The sequence below is a fragment of the Triturus cristatus genome, chromosome 3_2, assembly GCF_964204655.1.
Source record: "Triturus cristatus chromosome 3_2, aTriCri1.1, whole genome shotgun sequence".
NCBI lineage: Eukaryota > Metazoa > Chordata > Amphibia > Caudata > Salamandridae > Triturus > Triturus cristatus.
Window position 1 is genome coordinate 843,335,912 of NC_140584.1, and position 18,155 is coordinate 843,354,066.

Sequence of the window (18,155 nt, forward strand, 5' to 3'; positions counted from 1 at the left end):
AAATGTATTTATATATGTATGTGTATATATATATATATACACACACACACACACATATATATATTTATTTGTTATTTCTTTAAACTTTACAACAAACTGGTCAATTGTAACATAAATTATTTTAATAATAGTTTTAAGCTATATATGTTTAAAGAAACGTACACATATATATGAGTTGTTTTTCTAAGTAAAAAATTGATATATAATTGTAAATTATTTAAATATATTTAATTTACATTATTTTACTGTTTAATGTTAATATATTTAATGTTTACTATGTTTAAATATGTTTATATTAAAAAACTATATTTTTGTGCTCAATATTAGAGTATAACGATATTTTTGTTCAATATTTTTGTTAATCACATTATAAGTATAGAATAACGATATTTTTGTGCTAGATATTTTTTACACAATATTTATTTTCACATTATTTGTGGTTTCGACATTTTTCAGTAAACCAATATATATAGACATATATACCCATTAGCCATAGATGCAAATGCACACGCATACACTTGTACACTGACACTCATAGAGTCACAAGTGCATGCACACATATTAATGCATATACAAAAAGAACAAAGGACTTTCCCTTATGTGAGTAGATGAGTAGATGAGAATGTGATGGGGTGAGTTATAAATATAGGCAAGTATGGATAAATATGAGTAGATGGATGGATGTATAATAGCTGGATATGAGATGAATCGATGAAAAAATTTACAGATAAGAGTGATTGAATGGGTTAAGATGCATGGATGATGGGTAGATCGATAGATCGATGTATATGAGTAGGTATCCTTCATATACTATACCACTCGTAGGCGCACAAACATCCAGCATATGCATTTAACATGCACTCAGTGCACTCTTCATGAATTCTACCACTCGCAGGTAGACATACACCCAGCAAGTGCACTTATCATAAACACGCTGCATCCTTCATGTATTCTACCACTCACAGGTACATATACACCCATAATATGCACTTCTAATGCTTGCAGTGCACAGTGCTACATCCTTCAAGCACTGTACCACTTGTAAGCATATATCTATATGTGTTTGTGTGTGTATGTATGTATATGTATGTATATATGTATGTGTGTATATATATATATATTAATTCACTTAAAAAACCATAGGTTTCACACAAGTTATAGTTAGCTGTACATTTCACTCGTAAAAAACCAATGAAATTCCACGTTATAGTTAGATCAGGTAACTATAACTCGCGCCCCCGCAATGCACTGCTGATGACGTCACATATTACATCACTTATGACATGGTCAGTGACATCACTCATGACATCAATGATGACATCTGAAATGACACATTGTGCATTGCGGTCGCGCAAGTTATAGTTACCTGATCTAACTATAACGTGGAATTTCATTGGTTTTTTACGAGTGAAATGTACAGCTAACTATAACTTGTGTGAAACCTATGGTTTTTTAAGTGAATTTGCAAGGTTTTTTAAATGCTAATTCCTAACTATAACGTGTGTGAAACCTATGGTTTTTTCAGTGAATTTGTACGGTTTTTTAAATGCTAAGTTATGTATTTATTACGTGCGCGAGCTGAGCGCCCACGTTGCGCATTTCGTACCGTGCACGCCTCGCCATTTTTTACAAAATATCAATTGTTTTTTTCTCCCTTGGGGGTCCTTAGATTTATATATTAAATGTGATTGTTAATTCTTTTTTTTTTTTACCGTACGCGTACGGTAAGCTTACCGTACGCGCAATCCGCGATTTTTTTTTTAAATTATTAAATTTATTTTTCATACTTTTTGGTCCTTCGTGAACCCCCTGACGAACGCTAGGGGGTCTGCAACTCTCTTCGTTGCCCCCTTTTCATGTTATCAACCTTTGTTTTTCAGTGCGAGAGACAGAAAATGGCGGCCGATACTTTCTGATTTCGACCGATTCGAATGTTTACAGTCATGTAACCACCAATCAGAATTGAGCTCGCGCACGGCACCTTACGCGTACGGTAAGCTTACCGTAAGCACACGGAGCGCGCCTATAGATATATATATTGATTTAAATGCTATTTTCTCAGGACCTACTGAACAGATTTACACCAGACCTGCAAAAGGCACATCCCTGACCTGAGGACTACCTCTGTGCCCAATTTCAAGTAATTCTGTTCAGCCGTTCGGGCTGTAGCTCGGACTAAAGGTCCTATGGGAAAATGCATGGGGAAAACGTGTTTTGGGACCCCCCTTTTTTCTCAGCCCCCGCTTGACGAATCCCCCCGAGACTTTCAGGGTAGGAGCGGAGCGTAGCGCCCCATTAGTTTTGAAAAATTCGCGAGGATTCGTCAACCGGCGCCAAAGTTATTCCAAATAGAATGTTGCGGATTTCCTATGGAAACACGGTCCTAACTATAACTATCTACTGGCGACCGCCAGTAGATAATATATATATATATATATCAATGCTTACAAGTGGTACTGCATTATTCCTGTATCGTACCCTTCCCAAGCACACATACACCTAGTGCGTATGCACCACCTCTGCGTTGCGCAGCACTTTACACCAATCTGATATAGGGCAAGCTTGAGTTAAGCACACAGCAGCGGAACTTTAGAATTGAGTGAGCATTTAGGCATCACTCAAAGGTTAAAAAGGACCTGTTCACTGCTACTGATCACTACACGGTATGCTGATACCTCTGCGCTCATACTGCAGCGCTCCTGGTGAAGGCAGTAGCCTTCCACCACCATGAGGGTAACGCTTTGGGTGCCCCTCCAGTCCAACATGACTACAATAGTTTAGTTTAGTGATACTCTGATTTCATGTTAAGACTGCAGGCTAGCATTATTCATAAGTCTTTTATTGCCAACTCCATGCAGCTTTTCAAAGTAACCTTTAACTAATCCTGGGCGGAGTCCACAGAGTTCCGCTACGTGGAACTCTGCGAAGTGCAAAAAAAACTCTGCTGTGGTCCGCGGAGCTCCACAAGCGTCAGAGTGCGTTAGATAGATGCAGTTCGCGGTGATTTTCTGTGCCAGGTGTTTGTCCACACTGTACAATCATCATGAACGGCATCATGCAAAGCGCAAGCGGACACTGCTTCCTTTCTGCCGCTTGAGTAGATTTTTTACTTAAGCGGCAGCTTTCTCAACGTGAACGGACGGTTTCTCAACGCGAGTGGTCACAAGCATACGTGACCACTCGCAATGAGAGATCCAACCGCCCCGTTGAGAAATGTTGCCGGGAGGTTGATTTTCCACGCTCACACTCGCCAACTTGACATTGACAATCGCAAACGAGGATAAGTCTCGCCAGAAGGTGGATTTTCCTCACTCATGCTCACAAACTTCATGTTGATGAGCACAAGCGAGGAAGAAAGCTTTGTGGAACTCCACGAGCTCTGCATACCGTGGAGCGCGGAAAACCTACTTTTAACCAGAAAGAAAATTTTGTAATAGCAGCTCACCTACGCTGCACCTGTAATCAGATCCCCACAGCTCAACTTTTAGTCTTAGCGCCTGTAGGAGGCCATCAGTTAATAAAGTCGAAGGCCCAAGGCTGCATCTGGAAACTTACCTCTGCCAACACTGTATCTGTCCATGCAGTCCTCCTGCAGCTAATGACAAGATGTCTATACAGAGAAAGCAGGCCTTCAGCAGCATGCCATGTTGGTTCTACTGCCCAGACTGAAATATTCCCACCTACTTTGTAGCTCTGAGGCCATCCTCACAGTACACCTCAACGCCCCATTGCCTTCCCTGTGATGCTGCAGTGTGTGCATGTTGGTCAAAGACTACCCAAGGAGAAGGGGAACCTTCACTGCGAGAACCCTGAATAGGGAGATAGTGGCCTATGTACCTTCAGCAGAAAAAAACAGACCATTTCCTAATTTTAACTTTGTTTCTTTAAAAATGTAAATGCTGACGTGATCGTGCCTACTCTTGCTATTGCTGGACATTGCATATTGATGGTAATGCATGGCAGAAGATGGGCGCCAATGCCCATGCCCACCCTCGGTCCAAAGGTGACAGAATCCTGCCTATTGTGGACATCTGTGGCATGATGATACCCAGTGTTGGAATGCTGCTGCTCCTAGTAAAACAGTGATCACTCTTAGAATAAATTGTGCTTCCATGGCATGAGATGGTGGTATATTGACATGCAGGACATGCTGAATCCATATGTGGCAGTATTACTAACCGGTACTTGAAAACAATATTATTTTGATGATTTGTGGGTTAGACTTAATTTTTCCATAATGAAAAATGTGTATTTAATAGCAAAATGGCAAGATGAAATGTGTATTTTTTTGTTAGGGAAAAGAAGGAAATTGTACTGGAAATGTATAATTTTGCCATACTTTTCTCAAAAATACCTTCTCTGGTGACTGTTAATGTTCTTTAGGACTATTTACGATGGACCACTGCCATCTTAAAAAATATATATTTTTTTAATTCTCAAAGGGGAAAGGGTCCCAGGTTGTCCAAGGCTTTGCCCTGGCTCATAGTGATGCAAAGTGAAGCAAAACAGCTCAGTGCATTTATGATCCAGCGCAGAATTTTTCTTTTGCTTTAAGTGCATTTTTTTCTCTGTGCAGTGCTTTGCCTCAAAGTCACATTACTAGGGAAACTGTAGGTTTTGACACAAAGGTGCCAATTACGATCCTGGAAAAACCGGGTACGAACCGTCGGTCGGAGCGTTTTCTCCATCCGACTCGTACCCGGTTGTAAAACTTTACAAACATGGAAGTACGATTTGCACGGAAACACCATTTCTGTACGAATCGTAAAAAACACCGACCAACGAAAATATACATAAGAATGTGATCCGGGAATGCTCCGACGTGACGTCGGGACGCTTTCAGGCAGCGTTTCACGACCCAGGAAGTACGATTCGAACCGACAGCAGTCCGGACGGCAATATTTTCACGGCACCCAAAAAGTGCCGGAAAAGCGAAGTACGCCGCGAAACGACCAGATTAGGGGGCCCGGTACGCGCTGTACCCCCCCCAGCCCCCGTGAGTACGCGCCGAACCCCCCGTGTATGTACACCCGTGTACGTACGAGTCGAACCCCCCCGTGTATGTACACCCGTGTGCGTACGAGCCGAACCCCCATGTATGTACACCCGTGTACGTACAAGCCGAACCCCCGTATATGTACACCCGTGTACGTACGAGTCGAACCCCCCGTGTATGTACACCCGTGTACAAGTCGAACCCCCGTGTATGTACACCCGTGTACGTACAAGCCGAACCCCCGTATATGTACACCCGTGTACGTACGAGTCGAACCCCCCGTGTATGTACACCCGTGTACAAGTCGAACCCCCCGTGTATGTACACCCGTGTACGTACGAGTCGAACCCCCGTGTATGTACACCCGTGTACGTACGAGTCGAACCCCCCGTGTATGTACGGTGCATACCCCCAGCGCACCGTACATACACGGGTGGGGGTTCGACTCATACGTACACGGGTGTACATACACGGGGGTTCGACTCGTATGTACACAGGTGTACATACACGGGGGGTTCGACTCGTACACGGGTGTACATAAACGGGGGGTTCGACTCGTACGTACACGGGTGTACATACACGGGGGGTTCGACTCGTACGTACACGGGTGTACATACACGGGGTTTCGACTTGTACACGGGTGTACATACACGGGGGTTCGACTCGTACATACACGGGTGTACATACACGGGGGTTCGACTCGTACACGGTTGTACATACACGGGGGGTTCGACTCGTACGTACACGGGTGTACATACACGGGGGGTCCGGCGCGTACTCACGGGGGCTGGGGGGGGTTCGGCGCATATGCGGGCACATGTCTACATGGTTGCTATGGGAGTTCGGTCCGTACGGTGCATTTTTCATACGGTTGTGACGTCGGACGCACGGGATGGATCGTACTTGCGCGCTCGGACTTCACTTTTCACATTTGTACGTAAAATCGTCCGGGGATGTGTCAGACACTTTTTCCGACCCGAGGACGTGTGGGGAAATTTTCCGAATGCGATTCGTATGGTCTTTTTCCCATCCGAATCGTACTTGGCAGTTTGTACGCTACTTGTACGATTCGTACGGTAAAAAGACCGGATACAAGTCGTACGGGGAATTTTTTTCCAGGATCGTAATCGGCACCAAAGCCTTTTCTACTAAGATAGCCAGACCAGGCTTTGTGTCAAACAAACATCTACTTGAAGCAGGTGTTAACAATTCCTATCCCATTCGTCTCAGTGTTCCTGGATTCCATGGTCACATTTTTGCTTCACCAAAATGTTACATCATCCTCCTGTACCACCCCCTGCTGTCATGTTGCACCCTTCATTGAAACCAGTTCAGCTATAGTAGCAATGGCTGATTGCCTTGTACATCTCAGGGATGCCAGGGCAGCTATAGTAGCAATGGCTGAATAGCTTATACATCATGAGGATGCCAGGGCAGCTAAGATAGCAATGGCTGATGACCTCATACATCTGAGGGATGCCAACAGTCCTGCAGTTCTAACCCTCAATGAATTATTGGCAAAATGTGTTGCTCTGGTCAACACCTTTCACCTTTAGTCAGTAGCTATGGTTTCTGGCCTAGATATCGAGTGGTTACCATCTTACCTGGACAATGTCACCCAGTCTCTGTTTACCCCAAAACTAGACTATTGTAGCGTCATCTGAGAAGGTTGCAAAAGAACCTCATCAACAAAACCTCAGGTTCTGCAGAATTCAGTTGCAAGAATAATTTCTAACTCTCACAGATAGGACCACATTAAGCCAATCTCAAAAACCTTCACAGGCTTCCTATCAAAGAGATCCTTTGCACTTTTCTCCCACCTCCTTCCTAAATCCCTCCATGCATAGGAGCCACAGCCCAAAACGTGTTCCTTTCCAACTTTATCTTCCTGTTATTGGCCCCATCGCCTATATCTGCACATTATCACTCTAACGCTGTTTAGGTTTTCTGCTACTTATTCTTTTCTATTGCCTGCTCCCAGGGAAGTATGTGAATTAATGCAAAAACAAAAACTGTGAAGCCACATTGATAGAAACTAAATCAGGGAAAACCAATGTTAACGAAAGACAATTTTAAGGAAATACAAATTAATCAGAAATTAGAGGAAACATTTTAAAGAAAAGATCATTATAAGGAAAAAAAACAAAATTACATTAAACTTGGGTGGAGTTTAGAATTAGTGAATGATTTTTCGTTTCAGGAATGGGTAATGTTTGCGGGAAATGAGGAGTATTTAGGGACTATGAATGGGTGAAGTTCAGGTATAGAAAGGGGTTTTTAGGGTTCAGGGAGGAGTGGAATTTAGGGGTGGTGATGTGAGTTTAGGGTTCAGGGATGGGTGGAGTGTAGGGGTGTTGAGGGATTTTTAGGGTTCATGGATAGGGGGAGTTTAGGGCTGGTGAATGTTTTTAAGGTTCGTTGATGGGTAGAGGTTAGGGGAGTTGACAAGTTTTTAGGGTTCAGGATTGGGTGAAGATTGGAGTGGGGAGGGTTTTTAAGGATTTAGGGATGAGTGGAGTTTAGAGGTAGAAAGGGGTTTCTAGGGTTAAGGGATGGGTAGAGCTTAGGGGTGGTGAGTGGTGTTTAAGGGTGGTGAGTTTTTTTTAAAGATTCAGGATGGGTGGAGTCCGGGGGTGGCGAGGGACTTTAAGGGATCAGGGACGGGTGTGGTTTAGGTATTGAAAAGGACTTGTAGGATTCAGGAACGGGTAGAATTTAGAGGTAGTGAGGGGTTTTAAGGTTCAGGGATGGGTGGAGTGTAGGGGTAAAAAGAGCCTTAAGGGTTCAGGGATGGGTGTAGTTTAGGGTTCAGGAATATGTGTACTGTAGGTACAGTAAGGGGATTTTTAGGTATCTGGGATTGGTGGAGTTTAGGGGTAGAAAGGGCTTTTACGGTTCAGGGATAGGTATGGTTTAGGCATGGTGAGGGGTATTTAGGGGCAGGGATGTATGGTTGTGAGGGGTCAAAATGGATGGTATTTAGTGGTGGTAAGGGTTCAGAAAATAAATTAAAAGTATCTGAAGTAATCATTTGACAATGTTAAAGATATAAATCCTAAATGAGGTCCCCTGAAGTACAGCACTGAAATAAATTCCTCCAACAAAACTGTTTCTTAAAGTTAGACCTGCAACCAGTGCATTTACACCTTTGAAAGTAAGCATGCAAAAGTAAATTTCATACATAAAGTTATTCTATGAATTGATTTCAATGCTGTTTATTCTGAAAAGTTCCATTAAACAGTTTAGATGAAATGGTTTCTTAGTAATGGTATTCCATTAAATACTTTTCCCATGAAATCACATACAACCGCTACCAGCTTTTTTCATCTATCTGTTTACGGCTAGAAGACATTATTCCAATCGCATCTCTCAGATTCTCCGCTCCTCTAAAACAATAGTAATTGTTGACATGGAAGAATCTTATCCAGTCTCTCACTTTGTTGCCCATGTTTTGCCAGGAGATCTGTCATATATATCTAGTCTGAAAAAGACTTGGGTTTTTGCTGACTAAAACTCCGAAACTCAACGAGTCGATTACGTTCAAAATTAAGAACAGATCAGCCACTATGCATCGCCAGTGAAATACATTTTTAAAAAACTTGAAAAAAGGCACCTGTATTATGCGCTCTCTGTTCTCTGGCATGTAATACTACTGATACCCCAGGCAGTTTTTTCTTTCTCTTTCTCACTTTCTTCATCACTATCTCTTTTTCTGTCTTTTTCTCTCTATGTAAAAACTACCCCTTCTATTTTCTGAAGCACCCCAAAGTTGTTCAGAGAGGAAACAATAAAATGCCCATTCTTTGTCACTGCTCTCTAGCTAAAATCATTCATGTATTTAAATAAAACGTGCAGTAATTTCTCATTTGTCTATTCTCTCATATCTTACCTCCTTCTTTCTCCTGTGCCACGATCTTGATATCTGCCCTCTTCTCTGTTCTATTCTCTTCTTACTGTCCTATCTGCACTTCCTCTTCCATTAACCCTTACCTACCCTCTTCCTTTTTCCTTTCTCTCTGAAGTCTCCTGAAGGTGCACCTGCAGCTCCACGGCTTCACTGCCTTCATTGACGTGGAGAAGCTGGAAGCTGGGAAGTTTGAGGATAAGTTGATCCAGAGTGTGATCAGTGCCAGGAATTTCATCCTAGTCCTCTCAGTTGGCGCTCTGGATAAGTGCATGGGGGACACAGACTGCAAGGACTGGGTTCATAAGGTGAGAAGCACAGACCGTGCCACAAACCATTCCATGGATCACAGTACAAACCACCTTAAACCTATGGTGCACCTTGTGGGGTCTAAGACTGCTTTAAGGAAGTATACCTCAGACTTGTGGAGCCTAATAACGCTTGGTGGATCTTTGTGCTTTCTGTGCGGACTTTTGAAAGTCTGCCAGAGTTTGAAGGTTAGTTTGTTGGTTGAAGCCTTCCAGTGCCTGAGGGATGTGTATGCTCTCTGGGCTTGTGGGTTCTTCCATTGACTGATGAGGTGTATACTGTGTGTCAGTGCTTGTGGAGGAGATATTTCATCCTGTACCTGATAGTTCAGAAGTGGGCCTTTAGCTGTGTCTGAGCCTCTGTAGGGTCCAGATGTTCATATATGTATATATATATACACACACACACACACACACACGCGCATGCACGCACACACACACACACACACACACACACCCTACCCGTGTGGCAGGTTTTGCAGTGAGTTGGCTGTGCAGGGAAGTATATGCACTGACTATATGGTCTAACAGTGCCTTAAGAGTTGTCCCTAAAGCGCCGGTCACATCCACCTGGCGGGGCTGGTGCGGAGTCACGGATACGTGTAAATAATCTAAAAGGCACGCCTCCCTCGATGAAAGGAAGCGGTGAACCGTACTCGAAGTTTCCAAGTCAAACGATTTTATTGCGGCACTAAAATCATTTGACTCGCAAACTTTGAGTGCAGTTCTGCACTTCCTTTCATGGAGGGAGGCATGCCTTTTTGATATATATATATATATATGTATATATATATATATATATATATATATATATATATATATATTTTGCACACAATCTTCCCAGCCAGGAAGAAAAACGGGCCGCACTCCCAAAGATACAATTCACGCAGTTGTTTATTGCTTTACATTAGGGCTTAGCAGAGCTTGATCTACGCGTTTCGATGCCTCCTGACACCTTGCTCACGATCAACCAGCTCACTGACAGAGTCTCGTTAAAAAGCAAACAAATTGCTGTGATGTCATTTCCTGTCTTGTTACTGGCCCTTTCCCTTCTGGTCAATGTAGTTGTCAGCGATATCTTTGAAGAGAACGATTTCCTTTTCGCATTTCGTTCCACCTTAACCATATATGGATCTAGTAATTGTTCCATTACATGTTATTTGTAGGGTACAGATAATCTTTGTAATTGCAAATCATTTCTTACGGCAATCATTATGCAAAGATTTTTGGTTTTTATTTTAAATGTCATTTTTCAGTTTTTCAATAAAGTTACTTCTTCTTCTTTTTTCATTATACCTTTTGCTGTTCCTTTGTTGTTATCCTCTCATACTTCGTGGTTGTTTTATTTTTTCACATATTGTTCCCAAGCCGTATTTCCTTCAATGTATCCCACATTCTTTATGTTATTGCTGTAAATAGTTTAAAGATGGATGTATAACTCCTCAGATTGATTCAGGCCGTGGGGACTAAGAGTTCTCAGGTTTATGATGTAGCGCGATTCCTTCTGGCGCAACAACTTCTCCCGATCTCCACCGCGTTCTCTTTTTGGAATTGTCTCTATTCCAAAAAATCTTAATTTCTTCCAATCTCCTTGGTGAACCTGTTCCATGTGTTTTGATACCGCATTGGTTCGATCTTTGTGGATGGTTGCCCTCACATGCTCCATTATTCTTTTCTTTAGTTCACAAATGGTACTTACCACGTACCTGAGTGGGCATGGGCATACCATCAGGTATACTGTGTATTGCGTTTTGCAGGTAATTAGTTGACGAATTTCCCAGACTTTATTGTTGGCCAATTTCACTTCTTTGCTTGGTTTGGCTATTTGGCACATCTTGCATGCATGGCATTTTACAAACCCTTTTGTTTTCAACCATGTGTCTTCCTCTTTTTTGGCTCTGAAGTGACTGTGAATCAAATGATCCTTCAGGTTTTTTGCTCTTCTGTAGGTCACCGTGGGATGGCTGCCCACTATGTCTTTGACCGTACTGTCAAATTGCAGAATCTTCCAATTTTTTCTCAATATTTTTGTGATTTGGTTACTTTCCTGTGCATAATCCATGATCATCCGTATCGGTTCCGTTTTTTCATTTTCATTGATTTGTTTCGCCGCCAGGCACTCCTCTCGAGTTCTTTCATTGGTTCTTTTCAGGCATTGGGTTATTATTCCTGATTTATATTGCCTCCTCATGAAGCGTTTAGCTGTTCTCTCGCTATGAAAAACTAACTAATAATCCTACCGTAGCAATTAAAAAAATGGTGGATTAGAAACTTTCGGAATGGGTACTAAGTGGCTTAATTGATGAAGAGGAGAGAAAATTCCTCACGGTGACACATCCAATAACATCAACAATTTACTTCCTGCCTAAGCTGCATAAAGATCAGAGGAAACCTCCGGGAAGACCTATATTATCAGCAAAGGGATCTTTGTTGGAGCCTTTGGCGAATTTCATAGATCATTTCCTGAGGCCATATGTGACGCAACTAAGCTCATTTATACAAGGTACTACGGATCTTCTTAGATCGTTACAAAATACACCGTGGCAAGCATCGTACCAACTGGTAACGATGGACGTCATAGCCCTATATACCAACATAGGGAATGACATGGGCATGAAAGCATGCAATTTTTTCCTTCAGGACAGAAACATCATGTACAGCAACCACAACAAGATGTTGTTGGAAATGATATCCATTTGCCTCAATCAAAACATCTTCGTGTTTGGTGAAGAAATATTCCGTCAGCGGGACCGCCATGGGATTTTCCTTCAGTCCGAGTTATGCCTGCCTAGCCATGGGATGGTGGGAACAAGAACATGCGTGGAACACAATGAACGATCAAGCAGTAAACAAAATCGTCAGTTGGAAAAGATATATTGACGATTTGCTAATAATCTGGGATGGCACAGCGACGGAATTCCAGGAATATTTCAATGTGATTAACAACTGCACAAAAGATTTGAAATTCACTTACACCATAAGTAAGGAAAGGGTCATTTTCCTGGATACGGAAATTTATATCAAGAACAATGAGATCCATACGATGCTACACAGAAAAACAACAGCAACAAATGCCACCCTGCAAGTGACCAGCTTTCATCAAAGTTCCCTTATTTCCAGCATCCCATACGGAGAATCCCTAAGGATCCGCAGGATTTGCAGTGAGGAAACAGAATGGCAAATTCATAGCGAGAGAACAGCTAAACGCTTCATGAGGAGGCAATATAAATCAGGAATAATAACCCAATGCCTGAAAAGAACCAATGAAAGAACTCGAGAGGAGTGCCTGGCGGCGAAACAAATCAATGAAAATGAAAAAACGGAACCGATACGGATGATCATGGATTATGCACAGGAAAGTAACCAAATCACAAAAATATTGAGAAAAAATTGGAAGATTCTGCAACTTGACAGTACGGTCAAAGACATAGTGGGCAGCCATCCCACGGTGACCTACAGAAGAGCAAAAAACCTGAAGGATCATTTGATTCACAGTCACTTCAGAGCCAAAAAAAAGGAAGACACATGGTTGAAAACAAAAGGGTTTGTAAAATGCCATGCATGCAAGATGTGCCAAATAGCCAAACCAAGCAAAGAAGTGAAATTGGCCAACAATAAAGTCTGGGAAATTCGTCAACTAATTACCTGCAAGACGCAATACACAGTATACGTGATGGAATGCCCATGCCCACTCAGGTACGTGGGAAGTACCATTTGTGAACTAAAGAAAAGAATAATGGAGCATGTGAGGGCAACCATCCACAAAGATCGAACCAATGCGGTATCAAAACACATGGAACAGGTTCACCAAGGAGATTGGAAGAAATTAAGATTTTTTGGAATAGAGACAATTCCAAAAAGAGAACGCGGTGGAGATCGGGAGAAGTTGTTGCACCAGAAGGAATCGCGCTACATCATAAACCTGAGAACTCTTAGTCCCCACGGCCTGAATCAATCTGAGGAGTTATACATCCATCTTTAAACTATTTACAGCAATAACATAAAGAATGTGGGATACATTGAAGGAAATACGGCTTGGGAACAATATGTGAAAAAATAAAACAACCACGAAGTATGAGAGTATAACAACAAAGGAACAGCAAAGGGTATAATGAAAAAAAGAAGAAGAAGTAACTTTATTGAAAAACTGAAAAATGACATTTAAAATAAAAACCAAAAAAACTTCACATAATGGTTGCCGTAAGAAATGATTTGCAATTACAAAGATTATCTGTACCCTACAAATAACATGTAATTGAACAATTACTAGATCCATATATGGTTAAGGTGGAACGAAATGCGAAAAGGAAATCATTCTCTTCAAAGATATCGCTGACAACTACATTGACCAGAAGGCAAAGGGACAGTAACAAGACAGGAAATGACATCACAGCAATTTGTTTGCTTTTTAACGAGACTCTGTCAGTGAGCTGGTTGATCGTGAGCAAGGTGTCAGGAGGCATCGAAACGCGTAGCTCAAGCTCTGCTAAGCCCTAATGTAAAGCAATAAACAACTGCGTGAATTGTAACTTTGGGAGTGCGGCCCGTTTTTCTTCCTGGCTGGGAAGATTGTGTGCAAATTAAGGAGCGGTGTGGTTCAACCGCAGGGGAACGCACCCACAACGAGCGCTGCACAAACCGGCTAACAGGAACCAGTTTGGAGGACATATATATATATATATATATATATATATATATGTATATATATATATATATATATATATATATATATATATATATATATATATATATATATATATATATGTATATATATATTTTTTCACTGAAAAAAATAAAGGCTACAGGGACGTTATAGTTAGGCTCAGATTTCGCTCGTACAAAACCATAGAAATTCTGCACAGTGCATTGCAGGACATAAGCTATAGGTAGCTCTGGTAACTATAACTGATGAATATCTATGGTTTTGTACAACTGAAATCTGAGCCTAACATCCATGTAACCTTTGGCTTCTCAGTGAATTTCTAAGCTTTTTTAAATTTTATTTCCTAACTATAACGTCCCTGTAACCTTTGTTTTTTAAGTTAATTTCTAAGGATTTTTTCAATTCTATTTCCTAACTGTAACCTGTAACCTTTGAGACTGAGTATGTGAGTGAGTGCATGAGTATATCAGTGGGTGTGTGAGTGAGTGTGTGAGTTTCTCAATGGGTGTTTGAGTGGGTGTATGAGTGTCTGTATGGGTCTGGGCATGGTTGCATAAGTGTCTCACTGGGTGCGTGAGTGGGTATGTGAGTGTCTGAGTAGGTTTGTGAGTGGGTGCATGAGTGTCTAAGTCAGCATCCCAGTGGGTCTGTGAGTGGGCGTGAGAGTGTCTCGGTGGGATTGCAAGTGCCTCCATGAGTGTGTGAGTCAGTTTGTCAGTGAGTGCATGAGGGTCTGATTGGGTCTGTGAGTGTGTGTGTTAGTCTCTGAATTGGTCTGCGAGTGGGTGTGTGAGTCTCTGAGTAGATCTGAGTCGCTGTATTGGTTTGTGAGTGGATGTACATGTATGAGGGTCTGTTAGTGGGTGCATGAATATCTGAATGGGTTTGTGAGTGGCTGAGTGAGTGTATGGATCTGTGAGTGGGTGCATGAATGCCTAAGGGGGTGCATGAGTGTCTGAGTGCATCTGTGAGTGGGTGTGTGAGTATCTGAGTGGGATTGTGAGTGGGTGTATCAGTGTCTGAGTGCATCTGTCAGTGGGCGTGTGACTGCCTGAGTGTGTGAGTGGATGTCTAAATGTCTGTCTGGGTGTATCAATAGCTCTTGTGAGTGACTCAGACACAAAAGAAACGCACATGCCCTTTTATCCAACAAGAGTCCACAGTTTCGCACAAAATTCCTACCCAAGTGGATTACTTTCTACTGGTTAGTTAGCGCTACCTCCTTGTGTAAATGTCCAGTACATATTCTACAATACAGCTGCGAATTGGAGCATGAGGAAATATCACCAGTGACCCTGTGTGCGTTTTGACAATGTGATTGTTCCTGGTGCATCTTTATCCAGAAATATGTGATAACATCAGTCATCCTATAGAGAAGACAACAAGACTACAAAGAGGTAAATCTTCACAAAACAAGGGTCTTTCTATTAACTATATGAAGTAAGTTCTTCCTCATATTCCCCGGCATCAACAACTGCTCACCAAAATCGGCGGGAAACATGCTGGGGGGCCCCTTGTTAAGCTGTGCATCATCCTGGCAAGAGACAGGAAGACCTTTGCATACTACTAAGTTGGGCAGGGGCCAAAAGGGCGAAGCTTCCAAGTGATTTGCACATTTACATACTTGTAGTAATTTGAAGGGAGAACCATGAACTCTGCTCTCACCAGGACAGGACAAAAAAGCATCTACTCATCACAGTGACGTACAGATTGCGCTCCAATAGATGCAGTCACCTCCACAAAGGATGTCAGATCATTTTTCAATATGGAATAGCTGAGAAAACACACTTGCTTTGCCTATTGCAACCCCAGGAGTTAGGATGGCTTTCCCTTTAAAGAAGTGGAGCTTCAACGGAGGCACCTGCTATGGTTATATTTGTAAGTGCCTCACTTTGAGGTTTAATTTCTTTAAATTAGCTTTAGCGCCAAAACGGCATTGCAAAAACTTAATGGGGGAAGGATTCCTCACAGCCCCCCTCCCCGGGCTGATTCTGGCTATGGGGACCCCATCCCCGGGGCCCAGCCACAATTCGATGGGGGAGTTGGACTGCACAACCCTCCCTTCCTGGGCTGATTTCGGCCCCAGGGAGCCCATCTCCCAGGGAACAGTCACAATTCAATTGGGGAGGGGGACTGCGCAGTCCCCCTTCTATGACCGATTTTGGCTCCGGGGACCCATCCTCCGGGGCCCAGCTATATAATTCAATGAGGAGGGAGCTGCATGGTCCCTCTCCCTGGGCCGATTTTGGCCCCAGGTTCCCTATCCCCTGGGGCCCAGCCATGTCTCCTGGATGCCCTGGAGTTCACACAGGGCACCCAGTGTGCAGGATGGGGACCAAGGGGGGAGCATCAAGGCCCCTGTGGTCCAAGCTGGCTCTCTGTCTCCTGTGGGAGCGAAGGGTGGGCGACAATTTCCGTTCAGCTCGCGGAACTTGCGAAATTTTGACGTTTTTGCGTTCCGCGCAGAATGCGAAAATGTTCAAACTTCAGCGATCCGTGGAGGTAAAGAAATATGCAGGGAAGGATTAATTCTGGCACGATGCTCCTGTCATTAAACCTCAACAGGAAGCACTTACAGATATAAATAAAGCAGGTGCCCCAGTTGAAGCTCAAATTCAGTAACGCATTAATCAGCACAAAAGCTTCGTGAGCACGGTGGAGGCTAGGCAGGTGTGCTTTCCCCATATCTACCGTCAACAATTTGCTGTAATCCTTGATGGAGGTCTGTGCATCCATGAGTTTCCCGAGCGCAATCCCCGTGTAGTTCCTGACACCAGGAGGTTCTGTCTCCTCATCTGCTGCTCTGGTCGGTCTCTGACCCTTTATAAACAAGAGGCATGTGAACTGCATAGAAGCCCTGCCCGTTTGGCCCCAGCCCTCACACCAGCAGTGTGCAAAGTCTTCCCGCCCTTTCCCCACTATGATGGACAGCTCACTCGAGGAACCCCGGCGCCCATCGGCGCGGTGGCAAAAGTTACAGACACACATGGTCGCTGGAGACAACTCTTCTGGCCCTTTACGCAGCTGTAGTGTAGGAAAAGCACTATACATTTACCCACCGAGGTAGCACTTACTGATTAGCCAGTAGAAAGTACTCCAGTTGAGTAGAGGTATTGCACAAAACGGTGACATCTTCTTGGATAAATATGCAGGGCAGGATTCCTTCTGGCAAGATGCTCCTGTCACAAAAATTAAACCTCAACAGGACGCACTTACAGATATAAATAAAGCAGGTGCCCGAGTTGAAGGTCAAATTCAGTAATGCATTAATCTGCCCAAAAGCTCCACGAGCACGCGAAATTTCGCGTGTTTGCGGAGATTTTTTGCCGTTTTGGCAATTTCGCAAATTCTGCCCACCCCTAGTGGGAGCCAGCATTGCTGTTGCACACAGGAAGCTGCTGGAACTGCAGATCCCTGCATGTGAGAGCAATAGTTTTATCTATTTCCCTGCCAGCATTACTGCAGGCAGGGAAAGAGATGAAAACTCCGCTTCCAGCAAGTGGGAGCGGTTTGACAGCTTTTGCTTGGCAAGAGCTGTCAAAGCTCCCGCCAAGGAAAAGCAAACAGCAGCTGGGCGCCCCGGGACATAGCAGGAGCCAGCCCTGGGGCATGGTCATCCCTAGGGTCATATATGGCTCCAGGATGGGTCCCCCTTCCTTTGTTGTGCCGAGCCCCAAAATAGCTGCCAACACTTCTTGGTTGAAGTGTTGGCAGCCAATCAGAGCTCTGCAGATCTCTGCACAAGTTCCTCCTTTTCTGCATAGGCTTTGCGGTCGTAGAGATACAAATTTGAATTTCCTTTAATTTCTTGAAAATTACTGAACGGATTTACACCAAATACCTGAAAGTGCGATCTGCGCAACAAAAGCTACCTTTCTGCCAAATTCAGTGTAATTCTTACCAGTTGTTTGGCCTGTAGTCATGTTCAAAGCCCCTATGGGAATTAACATGGGAAATATACTTTTTTTGCCCACCACCCCTTTTTCTCTGCCCCCGCTTGATGGATCCCCCTAAAATGTTCCAAGCACAATTAGAATGACTGGCGCACTTTTTTGGGGAACATTTCGTGAAGATTCATCAAACGGCACCAAAGATATAGGCAAAATGCTTTTCCTATGGAAACATGATCCCAACTATAACTACCTACTAGCGATTGCCAGTAGGAGGAGATATATAACACTCCAACCATATATATATATATATATATATATATATATATATATTATTGGGGGGAACTCTGCCATTATTTGATAGTGTGTTCCCTAAGTCAGATCTCGCCAACCT

General features: G+C 43.1%; 1 protein-coding gene across 1 annotated transcript in view; it reads left to right on the forward strand.

Moving 5' to 3' along the window:
• Positions 1–18,155, forward strand: part of SARM1 (sterile alpha and TIR motif containing 1) — a 211,249-nt gene that overhangs the window by 157,278 nt on the left and 35,816 nt on the right. Inside the window, exon 7 of the mRNA XM_085649108.1 lies at positions 9,019–9,208. Coding sequence (XP_085505234.1) covers positions 9,019–9,208 — 190 coding nt within the window. The remainder of the gene's footprint in view (positions 1–9,018; positions 9,209–18,155) is intronic.